At 45.1% G+C, this 21,815-nt stretch overlaps 1 protein-coding gene across 3 annotated transcripts in view; it reads left to right on the top strand.

Moving 5' to 3' along the window:
• The window catches only part of IKZF1 (IKAROS family zinc finger 1), a 101,800-nt gene that overhangs the window by 43,093 nt on the left and 36,892 nt on the right, over nt 1–21,815 (top strand). For all 3 annotated transcript variants that reach the window (XM_063667318.1, XM_054495430.1, XM_054495429.2), the window contains exon 4: nt 20,341–20,400. In XM_063667318.1, coding sequence (XP_063523388.1) covers nt 20,341–20,400 — 60 coding nt within the window. The remainder of the gene's footprint in view (nt 1–20,340; nt 20,401–21,815) is intronic.

Genomic DNA, 21,815 nt, shown 5'->3' with positions numbered 1-21,815 from the left:
GACCCATGTCACATGATTCCACAAGTCACTCAAGGGCAGGAGGACTACCATCGATACGGAAAGATTTCTTAGAAAGCTTAAGTGAAAGGGAAACCAGGGAGAAAGTGTGCTTTGTGAGAATAGGTATGCGGACAGCTCTTTGTGACGCTCTGTGCAACCCTCGTGTTTGCATTGAACCAAGCTGTGCTGCAGGTGGACACCCATCCCATTTCCCCGACTCATACCAGGGAGGCCCACTTTGCAAGGTACACAGAGGAGACCACAGAGCAGGGGGCCATGCAGGGGACCAAGGGACATTTTAGTGTAACCAAAGTGTGAAGTATGCCCTTTATTTCAAAACGATAAAGAAAATCACAGGTTTTCCCTCCGATATGCCAGGGACATTTCCAAGAGAATTCCTTTTTTGAGAGAAGTCTCCTTTGATACCCCATCAGTCAGCCATACTGCATAATTGTTAGATAGTGAAAGAAATTCATTTTTTAAATTAGTCAGAAAAATAAATTCTTTGAAGTCTTAAATTGCTGCCACTGGACATGACATATCTGGCTCTTCCAGAACCCATGTTAGTCCTAGCTGAGGAAGAAGGAGAAGGAGAGGGGCGTTTGTTGATTATTGATTTTGTAAGATGCCCCACACGTTGGCTATTAGCAGAATTCTCACTTCCAAAAGGAAAACGAATGTGAGCTATGTTCAATGAGAAACAGTTATTTTTGGGACATTCTTTGAGGTAAAACACCTCCTTAAGATGCTGCTTCCTCATTGCTATGGGACCAAAATTAGAGCAAGAACATAGTGGTTTTCAGACCCTGGACGTCATCCACAGCCGCTACAGAGGCCCTGCTCACTTGAACAATGAGACAGGCCACCATTTTGTTTTGAGAATGAACAAAGTGAACCACCATGCCAGATGTTGTTAAGTCAGCAACTCTTCTGAAGATGGACATAGTGAAAAATAAACAAACAAGGCAGCACTTGAGATGGTCATGGCAGAGCAATCTCAACAAGCGATTTGTTATTTTGCACAGTGATGTACCCACTCATTGACTAAAATGCACCAGAACCATGCACTACAGATGCCAAGGAGAGTTGTCCTTCAACAAAGGAGACAGGCTCCACTGGCTGTGGGGAAGTTTATGTTATTTGGTCCTTGTCATGGGCAGGCATGGCCCTCTCTCTGCTTCACAGATGAGGAAGGTCCCTGGCACAGGCCCGGTCTCCAGCATGGCCTAGAGGTGGCAGGTGCTACTTAGCATTGCCAGCCTCCTGCTTGGTCATGGGGTCAGCCAGTTTATAACATGAACGGAGGTTAATGAACTGATCTTCCCGTCACGCAACTGGTATGAACCCACGTCTTCTGATTATAAATCTTTTGCTCTTTAACTCTTAGTCATTACCACTGTCTAGCGTAGGCCTGTGTGTTCATGGCCTTTGTTGCCACCAAAAGATCAACTATTAGGTGAATCACATACTGAGACATGTTGGTGTTGTGTTCTAAATAGCACTAGTAAACTGGTAGGGAAATCTGACTATATAGCTACTATCCAGTCTAGTTTTTCTTGCGAAGTGTTTCTTGAGTGTGTAATGAGGAGTAAGGAAGGTGAATAAGAAATGGCCTCAGTCTTTACAAAATAAGCAAGGAGAGAAATCAGTTTTGATGAGAAGCACATGGAATTTTTAGAAGATAGGACATGTATTATGTACCTATAAGAATGGGTAGGATTTTAGAAGAGATGGATGGGGAAAAGGAACAGGGAGTGGGAACAAAACATGAACCAAGGAAAAGCGGGTGTAGCCATGGAAGCCCCACAGCTGGCTTTGGTTTATCGTGGGCCAAGGGGACAGACCCTGTGGGGAGGGCTGGCAGCAGGGAGGTCTTCCAGAAGTCTATCCTGCAGGCAGTAACAGCCACCCAGTCTATAAGCTGAGTGGGCATGGGGGTGATGGGGAATGGGTGGGGAGTTATTGGGGTAACTTACCCCAAAATGATAGCTAGTTGGAACCATTTATTCTATTGCCTTTTATCAATAAATCTTATAGGAAGTACCATCCTAGTGAAAATCCTGTCACATTGAGGGCATTCGTGCTTATGTTTTAAAACATGTTATTGGGTCGGTGAAAAATAAGGCTGAAACCTATGAGCACCCTCCATGCAAAGTTTCAGTCAAGACTTTGGAAACAAGACAGAGTGTCTTACTTGCTTTATAAATTCATTGAGAAAGCTGTAGGTTTGAAAATTCCAAACTTAGATGTAAGAAGCTCTGAGAAACACGTGAAATCATCCCCACATCAGTAGAGATGTCTCAGCAGACATGGGAAGAGGGGCAGCAGGGTGTAGGGAGGTGGGGCAGGCCCGGGGTGGGCCTTGCAGGCTGGGCTTGAATCCCACGGCCACCACCATCCGCTGTGAGGCCTGGAGCCGGCTGCCCGCTCTCTGACCAGCACATGTTGATGCTGTATCCTCGAAGGTACCGTGGTCTGACATCCTGGGATGCAGACCTGAACCCAGCACCCACAGGGTCTGCACATGCCCTCTTTGAGGTGGAGCCCAGCTCCAGAGGCTGGTCCCTGACTCTGTTTCTCAAGAAGCCTGTACAGATGTTCCCCTCACCACTGTTTCCAGTCACCTTTGGCTTTCACGGTGCAGATGCTAAGTTTGATTTTCAGGGCCCATCTGGGAATTCAGTGAACTGAGCAGGTAGCATTTCTGAACCCACCCGTAACCCATGCCCTCCCCACTGATTTTGAAAGAGAGTTTGCTGCAGGTGACTTTGCAGCTGGGTAGAGAATCCTGGGGCAGGATTCCGAGGCAGGCAGATGAGCGAGGATAAATTGGGTTCTGATGGCACGTTGCACCAGTGGACTCTAACGACGACCTTACCTCGCGCACAGATAATTCTGCCTTGTGCTTAACCGTTAGAAATGTGTCACTGAAGTGTGAACATATTTATGCTGTTAGATTTCCCATCATTTCTGTTCTTTCATTCCCTCTCATTTGCATTGGTTACTCATAAATGTAGATCTTTGGTACGATTTGTACAACTGCCGGGTGTCAATCTGTGAAAGAAATCGCGGAGCAAGCTGGGCTCTGGTAGCACTTTATCCCTGCATGCTGGCTTGCCCGGGTTGACTCAAAGGCAGTCTCACATTCAGCTGCGCTGGGGCCAAGGACCCAGGGAGCCAAGTGTGCTTCTGTTTTCTGTATTTACCAATTTAAGACCTGCGTTTAAATACTAGCTATGCATTCTAGCAAAAGAGGTTTATATTTTAACACAGTAACTCTTAATTGTTTTTAATTCAGTTCGTGTGTTACTTCTTGGAATAAAATAGTGGAAGCCAATTAACTATGGACTTCATAAGTTTGGATTTAAGATCACCAAAACATTTACCGCATCTCAATTGTTCGTTACATGCTCTCTCTTTTTTAATGTAGTTTTTATAATATGGGGAGTGGGGGTGTGGTTTTAACCATTATATTTTTATCATATTGGGAGTAGATTTAACCATTATGTAAATTGGGTTTTTTAATTTTAAAAAGTTACTTATCTTGATGTAAAGTCATGTCTTAGTAACTTTGATAAACTAAGTTTTGCATGATTACACCTTAAGGTTAAAACATATTTCATTTCATCATTTCCCAGAAGGGGCACTGAATTCACCCATTTCCTGTTTTTCATCTCAGAATGTTCTGTGTTTCCTCCATATCTACTTTCCCGGCAGCAGGACCCTGGAAGCAGTCACACCAACCTCATTTACCCCACCTGAGATTTATGCACTTTGAACGTAGTTGCAATCAAATCAACAATATCTTTGCTCAGAAATGGATATGTGAAGTAAAATGTGCTGCCCTGATCATGTACGAAATCATTCAGCTAGCTGGCCAGTGAGCCCTTCATTGCACCAAAGATTTTTCTAGAGCCCCTGCACTATCTGGGGCTATGCCAGGCCTCATACTCCTGCTCACACGTTTGGAGGCTACCTTGGCCAGTATTACCTTAATCCAGCATTTAGGGGAGGGAGCATTTCAAGACTTAATTTTCTAAACTACTCAAGCCTACCTCATTTTATTTCTTGTGTATTTTAACACTTTTGGATGAGGACTCTTCCTAGAACCTACTAACAATTCCCCCCACCCCCATGCCAAGATTCTCTAAAGACTTTCTTGAAAACACTTCAGTCTTTTCTTCTTAGCTCAAAAGTACTATCCTAAATACTAGCTCTGGCATTACAGGGAGATAATTTGTGGGCACACACAGTAAGTTATAAACCCCTTAAGCATAGAAGATTGTATTATCAGTTTATTAGTTTTCTTATTCATTCCTTCAGCACACATTTCTGTTGCCTCCAATGCAGCAGAGAAATTGACTTCTACAGTTTCCACAACAGTCCAGATTTCAACTGTGTAATCCTCTTTCAGCCAGAAAGTGCACTTGTGTTTCCCTGGCCATAGGTCCTGAACCTCACTTCTGAAAAGTCATTGTGCATGGAGAGCTAATAGCTGTACCCTGAATGATCCTGGCTTTGAATTCTCTTATCTGTTTGGATAGTATTATCTGTCTCTTCCTCTGCATTCTAATTTGCTACTTCTAATCTGCTGGGAATTACAATAAGAAAGAACCATTTAATCATTTTTACAACTGTGCATAAAGCGAGTGTAAGTGCTGAGAGAGTGTATGAGGGACTTGCCCATGAGTAAATGCATGAATTTTAGGTCAAGGGTTTTTTGCTTCCCTTTTGGTTGATTACCTCAGATATCAGTTTTACTTTCTTTCTCATTCTTGACCTATCATCACTAGCTGATATGGATGATGTGTACAACTTCTGAGTAAGAATAATGTCAATGGGATGGGATGGGATTGGCTGGTGATTCTGTTGGTCTTAAAGTTTACATATTTTAAGTTTAGTGTTTCAGAATGAGACCAAAGCAGTGACATTTTCAACCTCTTTGGTCTCTCTTCAGTTTTTTTCATTTTAAGTTCTTGTTGTGCTTCTATCACTTAAAGGAAGCCTTCAAGTTGAAATCAAATACTAATGACATTTTTATCTAATGTATAAATGTGTTTTTATTATTTATTAGGAAATTTATTTTACTTGGCCCTCAGCCATGACATATCATGGCATAGTCACTATCCTAAATTTGTATATCTTATCCTTGCATAAGGTAAGACTTTCTATGAATTACACATAATATGTATTTTCCTCTCTTACATATTTTAAGAATTTTTTTTAGTTTGTTTTCTGCAAATTAAATATTGCTCATAAGCAAGGTGATGGCTGCCCACGCCTCTTTTCCCCTGCTTACCCTTGCTTAGATCTTATGGCAGAATCTTTTCATAGAAGACACAGAAAGACATGAAAGAAAGAGCTGGAGAAGCCTGAGGGGCTGCCCAGTGGTCTGCTAGGATGCTGTGCCACAGCCCAGGCACAGGAGGCAGGGAAAGCAACGGGTCTCTTCCCTTCCACCAGCATTCAGCAGAATTTGCAGTTCCATGTTTCCAAAGCTTCCAGGGCACTTGCATTTAAAGAGAGAGAGCAAGCAAGCTGCCTTTCCTCTTCCTCTGTTCTGCCAGCCACACTCTTGCCATGATGAGCAGTTTCAGCCAAAAGCTCCTTCCCCTGCCCTAACACCTCCCGCAAGGCCTGAGGTCTGGAAGCCACCTGCGCCTGCTGGCCCGTCCTTTCTTGTTTCTGCAATGGATGTTGTGGCCCTGTGAGGGAGAAGAGAAAAAGAAGTTGCCCTCCTTTCTCTATCCTCACCTCCTGCTGTGCTCTCACCCTTATAAGAGAGAAGGGCTAACCATCCAGGCCAATCCTCCAGTGACGCAGGAGAGGACATCCTGGCCGGAAGAGTCAGAGCTTCCAGATGAGCTCAGGTGGGTCAGCCCCCGAGGCTGTGAAGAGCCCAGGGACCAGTAGATGCCACTTTTGCTCCAGGAAGAATCTTCAACTGTGTCCTTTTTTTTTTAATTTTATTATTATTATACTTTAAGTTTTAGGGTACATGTGCACAATGTGCAGGTTTGTTACATATGTGTCCTTTTTATTCAAGGGGCTCTCTTTTCAGTGAATCTCTAGATGTACTAGTCACAAACAATTGTATTTATTTAAATGTATCCATGATCCCACAATCCTCTTACATATTTCTCTCCAGGAGCATCTCATTTCCGAGGGCCCTGCGCCTGTTTTGTGCAGGAAGTTGCTGTTGTCCCGGGTCCCCCTGCCCCCAGCACCTCTGTTACAAGAAGCAGACCCTTCATGCCACACTGGGACCCAGGCAGGCCCCAAGCCAGGATGCTGGGATCTTAGTAAAGGTCAGAATGATGTCAGAACATAGAGGAGGCAGAATTCCCCCCCATAGCATCATCCTGGAGGGCGCTGATTTGTGTGCTCTGCCAGGTTCATCTGTAACAGGATTTAAAAGCCCCAGGTGTAGTGTGCCTTCTGTGCCTGCAAGGTGCGTCTTTAGCAGTACTCCCTGGTGTGGAAGGGTCAGTGGTTCTTGCAGCCTGGGCACGCTCCACAGCAAGCCCAATACAGGTGCTGTGAGCAGCTGGTTCATGAATGGTGATCCTGGGGAGAAGGGGAGGATGAAAATGGAAAACCAGTGCAAAGGTGTGTCATCCAGTTGATCACTGCTGTGGGTGCCCAGGCTTCCATCCCACCAGAGCCCCCACTGGCCAGGGCAGCCTGGCGGAGGTGAGCATCATTCTGCTTTCTGGCTGCACCTGTGTGGACAGAGCCCGTTCCAAAGCCTCCCAGGCACAGGGCAGACATCAAGCAAGGGGCAGAGCTGGGGCGAGGGCTCTGGGTGCCCCCCTTATTGAACACAGGCCTGAAGGGAGCCTAAGAGGTGGCTGGCAGGAGATACTACAAGGCAGAATGACAAAGCAGCAGTCTTTATACTGTACGCTTTTGTTTTTTAAGACAGAACAAAAGGCAAGGTTGAGAGATGAGAAATACTCTTGCCAAAAAGAGAACACCAAAATCCTGGAGTCACGGGTCTTCCTTTGCCCTCTCTAGCATTTCTGCTTGTCTTTTCCCTAGTATTGGTGAAGAATTTTTAAAGTAACCAATCCATACCGTTGGTTACAGGCCCTGTGGTCACCGGGCTGTCTCCCCATGATGGGGATGGAGAGTGGTTAGTGCAGAAACTTAGACCTCCCCTCCAGCTTGTTGAATGCCCTGAAGTTTATCTAGGAGGGAAGACACTCAAGCGTAGGATTTCAGTGATGCATTTGGACAGCATCAGTACTATGCTTCAGCGTCAAAAACGTCACTTTGGGTAGGAACAATACATAATGCGTGGCAATGCCTTTTGTGACACCTGTTCAGGAGATTCCCATAGGAAGCTTCTGAGGCAGAGTCCTTGGGTGAGGAGGGGGACAGGCCTGGGTCTTGGGGGAAGGTGGAGATGACCAGCTTCGTGCTTCTCTCCCCAGTGGCCTCAGCCTCCATCAGGCAAATCTTGAGCAGCCTCCTCCATTCTGCAGGCAAATGACTGAGATGTCTGAGCTCTCCTTCCCAACAGGCGGAAATTCACATGGGAAAGGGCACCTGTGAACGGCCTTCTAGAACTATCAGGAAGTTCTGGATTTAGTACCCTGTGAGAGCAGATGGTCCTGGGTGCGCTCGGATGATCCTGCACAGCCAGCTGGATTGCAGAGTGGTCATCATTATCAGTGAGCTATTGAGGGGTTGAGAGCAGTCAGTGTCATGTATAAGGATGGGTCGGGGTACCGGCCAACCCCCGCCGTGAGGCCTGGCCACCAGATGGGAGGCGAGAGCACAAGAGAGTCCTGGCTAGGTCTGCCCCGCTTTGCAGGGCCACACCATCCACTGGAAACCCTGTGCCCACTGGGCTGCGTGCTAAGAGGCTGTGGCCGATGCTCTTGTCCAAATTTTGCTGAATCTGCAGTCTCTCTTGTTTTAATTCACTCCAAAGTTTAATGTGTTAGCTTGCAAATAAATAAATAAATAAATAAATAAATGGAAAGAAACATTCCTCAGAAAGTCCCAGTCAAATTTTAATTCCAACAGATGATCAGCAGTTTCCTCTAAGAACAATGAGAGTTCTGGGGCTAGCCAGTGTTTCTCTTGGAAAATAAGGAAGAGGGAAAGCGGTGTATTCATTTAAAAACCTGCCCTAGGGAGGCAGCGTTCCCTGTGAACTCCGAGGCCACAGTGAGCAGAGCAGGCTGGAGGCCTCCCGGCTGTCCTGCCCCTCCTGCCACATGCCTGTGAAAATGCTAGATAAGGACTTTTTCTCAGCAACCTCCATGCTCCTTCGGTGGGGATGTCTTTGACTCAGAGCTCTGCCACTGGTTATCTCCACAAACAGAAAATGCCACAGACGGGTTAATTCACTGTGTTGTTCTCATTTTCCCTCAGTTTCAGGCTTTTCTCTCCTTGCCTGTTTTCCTCGCTTAAAAAATGATGTGGGGGTCCCTAAACGCATCTACCCCGATAGATTTGTTTTCTTTTCCATTAGTCCACTTTGCGTCTCAGCCCTAAAATTAAGTTTTTGATTATAATGTAAGGAAGTTTTACCATATTTTAACTCTGGCTTTTTAAATACAAAAGAAAAACAACAGAATGGCCTTCTAGAACTATCAGGAAATTCTGGATCTAGTACCCTGTGGGGACAGATGGTCCGGAGCCAGTGCACTTGGATGATCTCTCCCAGCCAGCTGGACCGTAGAGTGAACTTGTTACTGTCCCTCCAAGGCTGACAACTAAGAGCTCATACTCTTCTAGCAGTTGATTTAGACCCAAGAAAGGCTGTGTGTGTGTGAATTTGTGAGAGTGTGTGAGTGTGTCTCTGTGCCTGTGTTTCTGTGTATATATGTGTGTACATGTGTGTCTGTGGGGTGTGTCTGTGTGTGCACGGCTGTGTGTCTGCGCGTGTGCATGGCTTTGTCTGTGTGTGTGCGCATGCACTCTGCTAAGCTACTCAATGCAATTCCTTGCTCTTACTTCCCTTTCTGTCACTTCTCCATAATTCTTTGTATTTCGGTTGGGCTGGTATCTCGCGGCGGCTTCCTCTTTTCCTGCATTCCTATATTTCATTATTTGCTCTTGTTCCTCTTCTAGGGCTTTTACAATACAGCCAGGAGGATGTGGAAACCCAGTTACAAGATGACACACAAGCACAGTGTCACAATCGCTGTGCTTGGGCCCTACCTCCTGGAGACCAGGGTGGGACGGTGTCTCTGGATGTGGAGAGAAGGGCAGAAGATCACGGGGTGGCAGAAGGCCCGACTGTCGGGTCTTCTGGAAGCTGGGGTCTCGTGGTCGCTGGGCTGGTGGTGCTCTAAAGCCTAGAGTAACCGAGAGCAGGATGACTGCACCCCTGACTGCCGACTCGCCGGGCTTCGGAGGGCCATGGGTGTGTGATTCCACTTGTGATCCTCCTACTTCCCCTGCTCACCCTGCTGGTCCCCCACTTCTCTCTCTCTCTCTGCCTGTGGAGTGTTCTAACCGACTCCTTCTTCTAGGCATCTCCATCCCAACCCCAGACCAGTTCCCTTAAACCACCTCCCACCACAGGACCCCCACAAGCAGGGACCTCTCACAGTTCCTGTTGCCTGGGGACTTCATCTCAGCTTCCAAGGCCTCTGGAACCAGGCCCTGCATCCTGGGGATGACTGTCCCCATGACTCTCTGAGCCAGCCACCACCCCACCCTGCCCCCCAAGTCCACTGCTGACCCTGCTGTGGTCCCGCACCTCCACTTGTTGAGATTCTGTCTTTCTGCTTCTCATTTTGAATGTCACCCTTATGTGACTTCTCACAACCCCCCTGCCACCCCTCCCTCCAGTTGGCATGCCTTACTCTTCCTAAGAACATGTGCTGCTTCCCAGTACCCAGGGCTGCTGTGCACCATAGCACGTGAGTTTCGGTGCATTTTCCTCCTGCTGTTTATAGATTGCAACATCCCTGGACAGATCTTGGATTTTCCCTCTATAATTTCTCTGGAGACTCCCTCGGGGTTTGCACACACATCTGTGGAATGCCCAAGTTGGAGATGGTCCTCCCTGATGTGTAGTGTGGGTTATTCAGAGGGCCTCATTTCATAAACTCATTAACAGCTAGGACGCGAAGACGGAGAAGTCAGCTCAGGACCTGCGGAGTGGGAGGGAGGCAACGAGTTAAGAAATGGGCTTTGGAGTGCCACGAATTTGGCCTCCACTCTTCTTTTCTACTGTCTTACCTGGCCTTGGGCAGGTCAGGTGACCATCGTGAGTTGGAGTTTCTCTCATTTGTAAGATGGGGGTGATATTTTTCTTACAGGGCTGCTTCAAGGGTTAACAAAGTTAACAAAGTTAATGTGTAGGAAGGACATAGCATAGCACCTTCATCTGGTTGCAAGCCCCCGGAGTCACATGGCAACAGCTGTGGGACCGGGTAAATGACTTGGCATACATGTTACACGCTCTTACTTGTTCGATTTGTAAATGGGAAGAGTGTGTGACACAAATTGGTCGTTTCCAGATATTTCCTGGTAAATGGTTGTTGAATCATAAAACTAGAAAGATGGGAAAGAAAGGGAGGAACCCCCCTTACTTCGAAGAAGTGTTGTTGATGTGAAGGACAGGACTTTTTGAGACACTCTCATCCTAAGAAACAGCTGATATCTACTAGGAAAAAACATGACATTTGAAGTTTCTTCCTAAGAGATGTGAGGTTTTGACAGAAGTGCCAGGAAGCCGGAGGTGTGTGAGTAGTGGGCCAATCTCGTGTGAAGGCTGTGGGACGAGGAAGGAGAGGGGCAGCCAGCATTTCCTGAGCACCAGCTAATGGCGGGGACCTGGCACCTTTGCTCTGTGACTCTCCAACTGTATGGTGACATGAGGCTGGCGTTTTCTTTGGTTTCATACGTAAGGAAGCTGAGGCTTGGTGATGTCCTGTGCGTGGCTCGGATCCCAGAGCTACTCAGAGGCAGAGGCCGTCTGTAAACACCTTCAGGTGGTTGGAGGCAGGGTTCTGCAGCCAATGCTGATCGCTCACAAGCCAAGGCTTTATTGTAAGGGCTAAATAAAATAACATATGCCTAGCATTTGTACAGCACAGGGCTTTTTAGGAAATAGTTAGATGACCTTGGAGAGGTGGAGGAAGAGAGATGGGAAAGAAGAAAAAGAAAAAAAAAAAGCCTTGAAGAGTTCCTTAAGAGAACTATAAATTACAAAGTCCTGGGAGTTTATTTTTCCCTGGTTAGACATAAGTTTACATGAAACGTTAAACGGCTTAAAGTATCCACATCTCCTTCCTTATGTCTTCTCACAGCCACTTATGAGTTTCTTATCAAGATACAGAATTCTGGCCAAGTGCAGTGGCTCACACCTGTAATCCCAGCACTTTGGGAGACTGAGGTGGGAGGATCACTTGTGCTCAGGAGTTTCAGACCAACCTAGGCAATATGGTGAAACCTTGTCTCTACAAAAAAAATACAAAAATTAGCTGGGCATGGTGGCATATTCCAATAGTCCCAGGTACTCAGGAGGCTGAGGCAGGAGGATTGCTTGAGCCCAAGAGGTCAAGACTGCAGTGAGCTATGATCGAGCCACTGCACTCCAGCCTGGGCCACAGAGCAAGATCCTGTCTCAAAAAATAAAATAAAATAAAATAAATTCTGCAACAAGTCACAATTCCTTGCTCAGAAATCTCTACAGGTGTGCTTCTTTGTTAAGACATGGAGGAAACATGAGTTTCATCCTGACTTCTGAGTCTTGTAGAGACCAGATCTGACTCCTGCAGCCTTCTGCCCACAGAGCTGGCAGGTGGGGGAATGTGCGCAGAGTGAGGAGGAGCAGATTTGACGTTCAGAACAGTGGAGACTGCTGCCTATTTGGCTGCACCACTGTCCTTCTGCGTGGAAAAGTCACAGTAAATAATGGACTCTCTACCTGTGAGTCGACTTTACTGAGCTGCCTTTTTAAATATATGTGTAGAAAGGGCGATCTCTGTGTGTCATTTGCACATGTGCATACACATGTACACACACGTGCACATGTGATCACTTGTGTACACGTGTGTGCACCAGTGCACCAGACCAGATGCACCCACCCAATTCCACGCTCGTCAGCCCCTTGCTTTCCTCTGCAGACAGCCAGTTCAGCTAGTTATGCCAGATTGCCTGCACTCTGATCTTTACCATCACCAGGCTCTCAGCTTGAGCTCGTGCCTGAGAAATCCACTTTCTGGGAGGAAGGCAGAAGAAACTGCCAAGGCAGGACTGAAGACTTGACCTGCACCTGTAGTGGGGTCAGGTCACCAGAGGCTGGCTGACTCCCCAGGATTTCTCAGCAGAGTACTACACAAATACACCTTCCTTAAAGATTAGCAACCACTCAAAGACACAAAGTGTGCAGGACTGTACCCATGGCCGAGAGCGGCGGGATCAAGAGGGCAACTGAGTTGTTCTTCCCATCCCTCCTCCTCTGTGCTGAGTCACCTTCTGCTTGGAATTCTGACAGGGACCCGTTGGGCTTCTGGAAGGGAGGGACAGCAGAGGATCCACCCTCTGTGTGTCCTGGGGGAGATTACTTATCTCTGGCCTCCCTGAAGCAGGGCCTGGGCTTCTGGAATCTTTGAGGCTGACACCCTGCCAGCCCTGGGGATGAGAGGGAATGGCCGTGTCTGTCTGCAGAGGCTGAGGAGGAGCTGAGCGCAGCCTCCGGAGTTCTCTTCAGTTGATTGCTTAGGTGGACAAAGGCCACAGAAATGGATTTAAACTCCTCAGCCCTTTCTTTGCGTGTTTGTTCTCATTTGAAGTCAGAAGTGATATGTCCTACACCTCAAGAACGTGTGAAATGCACATACAATAACCCCATTTCAGGAAGCCAAGTCCAGCTTAACAGTCAAAACATTTCCTTCAGTCTTTAGTCCTTCACTTTGCCAAACTCCCTTTTACACCGGCAGCAACAGTTTAACCTGTTGCTTCTGTAAGAGTGTGCTACTGGGAAAACCACATCTAAAACATGTGTGCAGTTACATCAGCTAGAGCACATGCTAAACAGTTGATCAAAGGCTCTCGCCTTGTGGCCCACGCTGCAGATACTCTGACGACTGCCGAGCTCCACAGCCCCAGGTCCCTTCCGCACTGCCTGCTGTGCCTGTCCTCTCCATGTGGCAGGGAACGCAGCCAGTCATCACCATGTGGCTCTGCCTGGCGCTGCCCCAGCATGTCCTGACAGGGCCTAGATATGGAAAGGTGGCTCTCCATGCACACACCCCAAGCCCCTCCTGCCCACTGAGTGGCCCACACTCTTGTGGGCAGCCCAGTTATTTTGTAGAATTTCCCTTCCTTATCATTTTGGCCCATGTGATCCAGTACAAATCTCCCTTATTAGAATAAAATTTGGAATGACAAAATTAAATTTCATTTTTCACTTAATTGAGGACCTCACACTCTTCACCCCGCCACGATCCCTGACAAGAGCCTTCCTATCTAATCATTGTTCCTCCAGCCCTCTTAGTTTTCTTCAGCCTTTCTTGATTGCCTGAATGTCCCTTTCCTTTCTCCTTTTAAAGCATGAACCAAGCTTTCTTACTCCGTTCTCATTATCATTTTTCCATTTTCTTCTTTGCATATGATTCTCCTTAAATTATAAAACTTGGGGGTAATTTCTAGATGTGCCATCATAGTGCTTCTGTCTACTCAGTGTCTTTAGAATCAGCAAATATCATTTTTACAAAAAAGTAGTATTTCTTCCAAAAAAGAGTAAGCAAGAAGGGTACAACATTGGGAAAATATCCCTAAGCCTGTTCTTCAACCCGTTGAATGTTTTCCCCTAAATTGTTATATGGAGATCCTGGACCCGGAAGTTGGCTGACATGAAACAGGCCTAGCAGGGCAGCTGAGGAAATGCTCCAGCCTCAGGATCCAGGAAGATTGCACATGGCACCAAAACAATCATTTAAAAGCTAATCCCGGCCAGCCACAGTGGCTCACGCCTGTAATCCCAGCACTTTGGGAGGCCGAGGTGGGCTGATCACAAGGTCAAGAGATCGAGACCATCCTGACCAACATGGTGAAACCCCATCTCTGCCAAAAGTACAAATATTAGCTGGGCATGGTGGCGCGCGCCTGTAGTCCCAGCTACCTGGGAGGCTGAGGCAGGAGAATCATTTGAACCCGGGAGGAGGAGGTTGCAGTGAGCCAAGATCATACCACTGCACTCCAGCCTGGTGACAGAGCAAGACTCCATCTCAAAAAAGAAAAAAAAAAGCTAACCCCATAAAAGAACCATCATTTTGAACCTGCTGTTTTCTTTCTTGTACTCTTTAGAAATACCCATTTCTCCCTTTCTAAGCCATAGGTGTATTAATTGGAGCTTTTTCTATCTTAATTAGTTCACTATGAACAATTAAAATTGTGTTAATAAAACAAAAGCAAAAATAGGACTGGTGCCTAGTTGTGCTACATGAAGAGACAAAGGGCCAGACATTGGTATTTCCTAATCTTCTGTCAAGTTCTGCAAATCATCTGCTCTGGAAGGTAGCTCCAACAGCTGGGATTTGAAGTAAAGCATAGTGACTTTGGCCATCACTGACATGTCCCACTTGAAGCAACCAAAACTGTCCCTCGACCTGACACTCATCCCTGAAACACCATGAGGGTAAGTGAGGCGCTTCGGAAGGTCCACTCAACCCCATTGCCAGATAGAGTAAGTGTCTGCTGGGGCATTTGGAGCTGAAGGGGAGACTGTACAGACTCAGGGTTTGCAGGCACTGAAGGCGTTTTCCTGCCTTCTTTTTCACCTTCAGTGGACTTGAAAAGCACTAGCCCTGTTGTTCTTCCCATGTGGGAAACATGGTGAATGTTGGTTGGTTGTAGCTAATCCTATGGGTCTTGAGGTCTTTGTTGACAAGAAGATAGATGTTATCTTTATATGCATGTGGCTTTCTACTAAAACATTAGCTACAGGGCTCTCTTTTTTGTTTTAAAGCGTTTTTCCATAAGGTTCACCCTTACTATTGCTTATCTGAATAATATTACCTGCTGAGAAGTTTATTCATTGCTCACCAGTTGTAGGGAGATTTTGACGCAGGACTGGAGGATTTTTTTCTCGTCGTAACAGTGCAGACCCATGGAAAACTTTGAAGCAGATGTGACCGGATAAGAGCAGCTTGAGGATGATAATCTTAGGGCAATGAGCAGGATGATTGAGAGGGGTGCCTGAAAGCAAGGTCCCCATGATGCAAGCAAACAAACTCACATGCCAGACGGCGGACAGGAAACACAGGCAGGATGTGGTGCAGGCTGGGCTGCCTTGGCTGGGCAAAGGCAGGGGCTTCATGGCCATGCTGGGATGTGACGTGGTTGGAAAACAATAAGAATGGAGACCTCTCCAAAGACCTCAGACATAATTTAGCCATGAGACGCAAGAGTAGAGGCGAGCCCCCTGTGGGTTGGAGTGTATGGAATCCAGATGAAGCACCATCAACGTGCGTGGGCTACATAGGAGAGCTGGGACTGGGGGAAAAGATAGGGATTTGGGTTTGGGTGTGCGTGTTCCAGGCATGGAGGGAAGAATGGGCAGATTGATGAGGATCAAGCCCTGGTGGAGCCCCCAGACAGGGGCCCTGGGCATATTTCCACTTGCCTTCTTCTGCAAACTTTTGTGTGCCTATTGGGTGGAAGGTACTATGCTGGGGCCATCCAGGATCTGGAGCGGTGTAAGACATCATGGCCTGCATGGTGTGACCCTTGACTTCTGAAAAGAAGGAGCTGGTAGAGTGGGAAGGAGACAAGTGGCAGCAGAGTTGACATCATCAGGACTGACCACAGGACAGGCGGTGAAAGGAGCCACTGAGGAGTTACCCAGTGCCCTGGGGAGCTTAGATGTGAGACTTACAGCAGCCAGCACTCCCCAGCTCTGTGTCCCTGGGTCCCACTGAACTTGATTGTATTTTAGTTGCCTCTTTTCTAAGACTGGAGCAACAATGCCTTCCTTGAGTGTGCATGTGCAGTCCATAGATGGCAGCCAGTGTTCTCTTCCCATGAGAAGACTCTGAGCCTCCTCACTAGAGGGTGGTCTAAAAACAAATGTATCCATCCACAGAAGGTCTGAAAGGTTTTCATAGAATCTTGACTTGGTAGCACTTCAGGATCTAACTCGTGCTTTCCAGAAGTGTGGCCTGTGGTGTTCTGTCTGTAGTACTTGGTCCTCCCATCCACCTCCACCTTGCTGTCCTGTCCTGTGACTCTCACTAGCTCAGTCACGGGGTCAGGAAGCCCTGCCATGAAATGCTAGATTTGGAGGCATTGCCAAGGTACCACAAACCATACTCAAACAAGGTCATAATAGACTAATGATCTCACCGTGACTAACAGGTTCATGTGATTTAAAGAATGACAGCATTTTTTCTAAATTTTATAAATTTTCTAAATTTCTCCTAAATACAAATCTGAATGTGTTTACCTTTAGACAGATTTTCCCAGAAAATTGTCGGTGTTCTCGCATTTGAAAGTAGATCAGATCTCCTCCCTCTAGTTTTGAAAATCTCAAGTAGGTTTAGCCTCTCCCCAGAGTGACAATGGCACAAGAAGTTTATAATTTTATGCACAGCTAAATGCAAACTGAAAAGTGTGGTTTGTGGGCATTTCGTTTTTCCCATAACGTTCATCAATTTGGCAATTCAAATAGGATTCAGAATCCAAGGTGTTCGCAGCATTTTATATGAAAATGTGCATGAGAGTTTGGGGAATAGAAATTCTTACCAAATGAGTTAAATTTGCTCTTGATAAGAATATATTTTGTAAAATGTAGAAAACCGAGAAAAAAAGTTTAACACCATTTTATCTGCACCCTTTTATTAAACAGTGACCTGAATTTACTAAAGGACAGAGAACAAGGTTGAGAGGTAATCACTGAATAACAGCTTCGCTAATCCCACAGTGACTGCTTCTTATGACAAGCGAGAGGGTCAGCTTAGAGGCAGGACTGTCTTCAGGGGCAAAAGCAAGTCAGCACCTACAAACCTCTCCAAGAGAGTGAGAAAAAGCAGGTCGTATGGCTCATTTTGCAGCTTGCCAGAAGCAATGTGGGAATATTGTCAGACTGCACAGACCTGGGGCCAGCTGGCTCCTAGCGTGTGAGGAGCTCTCAGTGACTGCTGTGCATACTCACCTGCTCTGTGACTTTGTTCAGTCCCTACCCTGGATGTGTGGTGAAGGGTGCCAGGCTTAGCTGCTGGACCAGTGAGGTCCCTGAGGGGGCGGGGCTAGGAGGTGTAGCAGTCGCACTTGACCAATCATTGATTCACTGGTTGGGAATTGGTTCATTGGGGGAACACCATTACTCCCCATGCCTCACGTGCAGGTGAGTGTGTGTATATTTGCATTAACACACAAACACACTTATGTGTGTCCCTGTGTGTGCAGCTGCAGTACCTTACACACCTTCCAGTGCCTCTGAAGCGTCATAAAAACAGCTTCCACAAAACCTCTACTACCCACCTGGCATCCACAGAGCTCCCAGTGATTGGCTCCCAAAAGATACTGAACTTTAGCATGGAACAGAGTGAGTTTCCACATTTGCTGTTGTACATAATTACCTGTCCAGCTAGAATAGTACACACTTCTTTTACTGAGCCCAGAAGATTATGTGCATGAACACGGATGGTACAGGAACAAGGGTGAGTGCTTATCAATTCAGCATTACTCTGGAGACATGAAACAAACTGATAGGTACAGCTATATTTTGTTTTTTAAACAATTTTGTGAACCACGTATTTGGGACAAAAATCAACAAGTAAATTTGAATTACACTAGGCAAAGGACTGATTCTTTTGAAATGTGATTGACATTCAATGTCTAACTTTCCAGAAGAAGACATACATGTGGTCCACAATCATATGAAAAAAAGCTCATCATCATTGATCATTAGAGAAATGCAAATCAAAACCACAATGAGATACCATCTCACACCAGTCAGAATGGTTATTAATAAAAAGTCAAAGAATGACAGTTGCTGGTGAGGTTGTAGAGAAAAAGGAACGCTTATACACTGTTGAGGGGATTGTAAATTAGTTCAACCATGTGGAAGACAGTGTGGCAATTCCTCAAAGACCTACATACCATTTGACCCAGCAATCCCATTACTGCATATATACCCAAAGGAATATGAATTGTTCTACCATAAGACACATGCATGCGTGTGTTTGTTGCTGCACTATTCACGATAGCAAAAACATGGAATCAGCCTACATCCCCATCAATGATAGACTGGATAAAGAAAATGTGGTACATATACACCATGGAATACTGTGCAGCCATAAAAAAAAGAAAGAGATCATGCCCTTTGCAGGAACGTGGATGGAGCTGGAGGCCATTATCCTTAGCAGACTAACCCAGGAACAGAAAACCAAGTGCAGATGTTCTCACTTTTAAGTGTGAGCTAAATGAGGAGAATACATGGGCACATAGAGGGGCCTATCAGAGGGTGGAGGGTGGGAGAAGGAAGAGGATCAGAAAAAATAACAGGTAGTAGATTTAATACCTGGATGACAAAACAATCTGTATAACAAACCCCCATGACATGAGTTTACCTATATAACACACCTGCACGTGTACTCCTGAACTTAAAAGTTAAATTAAAAAAAAAATTGTCTAATAATATATTACAGTATTCTTCATATTCAGTGGCAATGTGTGAAGTGGGAAGTGTCTTGACAGAATTTGGTATTTCAAGGCTTACACTTTGATGCCCAAGAGTGCACAAGGCTACATTTTCTACTGGTGAGACAAATTCCAGACACATTGCATTCAGATCTAATCTCTTAGCTCCTTCATCTTCAGGGTACTGGTAAACATGAAGACCTCCCCAGTGCTGTAGTCATCATGATATGTACAGCAGGTGGCTGAGCTCTGGCAGTAGAGCTTCAGGGATATATTAGGAAGTTAACTCTCAAGGCAAGTCATCCTCAAGCACCATATCAGCATGATCCGCAGTATAAGTAGTATCTCAGTGCTTTGTTGTTTAGTCAGAGTTTTGTACTCTATCACCCATTGTAATGTTCCTATTTGCAAAAGGTAATACATACCCTTTAAAACATCTTTGCTTTTTCTCCCATTATCGAGATGCTAGCAGCTTCATAAAGCAGAATAACTAAGGGCAAACAGATTATATAAAGGGCTGGAGCTCAATGAAGATAACAAGAACAGCAAAGGTTATTGTAAAACTGGCTGTTTGTGGGCCAACAAGCACACCCATATGGAGGCAATCAGTTTATGCTACCTCTGTTTGATAGGATTCATAATATTGACTTTATCCATTAGATTTGGACTACCAGGGAATAAAATAAGCAGATGAAGAGTAAGGATTTGCTAGGAAATAATTCAGCCAGTCACTTTGAAAGCTGTTTCTTGAACAGCTTTCAAAGTGTCTCTCAAACTATGTTTGCCCATCATCCCTATAATTTATTTCCCAATAATTTCATGGGAAAAGAAGGAGGTTCTGTGGTCAGATAAGTCTGGAAAACACTGGTTTAAGCAAAGTTCAATAGGTCTGCTTCCCTGCAGGTCACCTCGGAGTCTTTACTCTGCTAACCTAGGAACTCATCCAACAAGTTTAATTTAACAGCTACACTGTGTACGTAACTTTAACAGTCACTGAGATGTGACTCTTGGGGAAAAGATTGTGCGTGTGTGTGTGTGTGTGTGTGTGTACACATGTGTGCACATGTGCAGAATCTGCCAAATATTAAGAAAAAGGAACATGCTGGGAAACTGTCCTATGAAAGAGAATAGAAACCTGAAGATTTGAAGCAGTGATAGCATTTATGAAAGCAGCTGATAAGGACTAATCACCGAAAGGGATAGCTCTTTTGCTGGTTGGGGAAAACAATAATTTTTCCCCCACCCAATATGCTGCATTTTCTAATTTTCTATGAACACTTTCTAAGAAAAAGCTGAATGAAGAACATTTGCGATGCAATCAGCTCATTAAGAAACATGCACTTTTGTGGAGATACGTGTTGTCCCAGGAGACGCTCTGCGAGGAGCCTGAGTGTTTGGACTGGAGCTGCTGAATGGTTTCTCACAGTTCTAGAATGTTTGGGGCTGCACCCTCTAAGATATTGAACCCATCAGTAATTGCTCCAAACCACTTTATGGGATATAATGCTGTGAGTTGACCCTGAGGTGATTGTGGTCCTGTTCATGAGTAATTACTTTTCTGTTGCCTATAGAAGGGCCAGCAACAGCAGATTAGTAGCTGAACAGTGGTTTTGAGTAATAAAACGTTCTTTTTTTAAAAAAAGTAATACTTTCTGTTAAACTCTGACTATATCTCTCTCCTGGTATCACAACCCAGCTTTCTTTTTGCCTTCTTTATTGCAGTTACATATGGGGCTGATGACTTTAGGGATTTCCATGCAATAATTCCCAAATCTTTCTCTCGTAAGTATATGCCTCGCTTCTGGAAAACAAAAGCATGCCTTCATCTCCTATCATGTAAATATCGTACATGCATGTTCCTTCATCAACGCCCGAGATACATTAAATATTCACTATTCTATTCATTAGACACCTACCATATCATTTTTGGGTATTTATACCATGAAGTGCAAAACAAAGGTCTAGGCAGTTGTGCGGTGTCCTGGGAGCATGGCAGTGGAGTAACAGTAAGGGTTGAAGTCACAGTAGCACTGATGGGATTGTTACTTCGCGGGTGCTGCTGGACAGCTTTGAGATTCCTCTTGTGATTATCTCCTTTTTATTGAGTGTGAGGATAAGATGGCCATACTTTCTGTCACCAACAAAGAACTGAACATGGTTTCAAGATAATTTTTACAATTTTGTGGGACAAGAGAAGGAGACATGCTCTTCATGTGTGGTTCTGGAGTATTAATTTCAGAACTGAGAAGAGAAAATTGCAGGCCTCCAGGCCGTTATTCTGTGGTGTGTCGTTGCTGGAGCCAACGTTCTGTTCATGCTTGGTGCCCGCAGGACCTTCTCTGATCTGAGCTGTTAAACCAAAAACAGATGTGAATTTCATTTTTCTTTTTTAGATATTGAGCTGATAAATGATAAATTTATTTGGGTAACATCCTCAGATGAGTACTTTAAAGAACAGAGAGTGCTTTTAAAAATGTATAGAGAGCTGAATATTTAAAGTCATACAAGTTGATAATCCCCTTAGGACCTGTATTAGTAAATTCTCTAATACTATAAAGCAACATCAGAAAACAGGTCGCATTTGTTAACACTGTGACAATTATAATTATAGGCTCTAATTTGAACAGTGCCAATAACAGTTAAAGACAGGTTTCTGACATCCTGGTTATCAAAAACTATCTGGTGTCTAAGGAATTTAACAGTATCAAAGTACATCTTTTTGCTCACAAACTAGTTTGGCTACTTTTCCAGCCTATAAAAGTTACAGAAATCTTTCTTTTACTGATATTCCTTTGATTCCACTTTAAAGCAATAGCTTGATACCTACTTTTTGAGATGTATATGTATGTACATGTAAATGCTTATATATGTGTATCTGTTTACACGTGAGCTTATATGAACATATAAAACATTATGGTATTGGACAGAGAAATGATATTGATTTGAAGAATCATATTGTTGAAGTATTTTGAGAAGTCAAATGCACTTGAGAGTAAGCTAACGCATCCTAAAACATGTTTCTGTGAAGTCTGAGGAAGGTGTCAGCCAGAGCATATGTTGAAGCAGACCCTTCAGTGAAGCCTTCAGTCTGTAAGAATCGCTGCATGTGAAGATGTGTTAATGTTATGATAGTTACAGTTTTTATAAAAGAGATGATATACACTTGGATACGCTTTCTGTCTATATTTATGCAAATG

Source organism: Pongo pygmaeus, chromosome 6 (assembly GCF_028885625.2).
Source record: "Pongo pygmaeus isolate AG05252 chromosome 6, NHGRI_mPonPyg2-v2.0_pri, whole genome shotgun sequence".
Lineage (NCBI taxonomy): Eukaryota > Metazoa > Chordata > Mammalia > Primates > Hominidae > Pongo > Pongo pygmaeus.
This window is presented reverse-complemented; position numbering and strand designations above follow the sequence as displayed.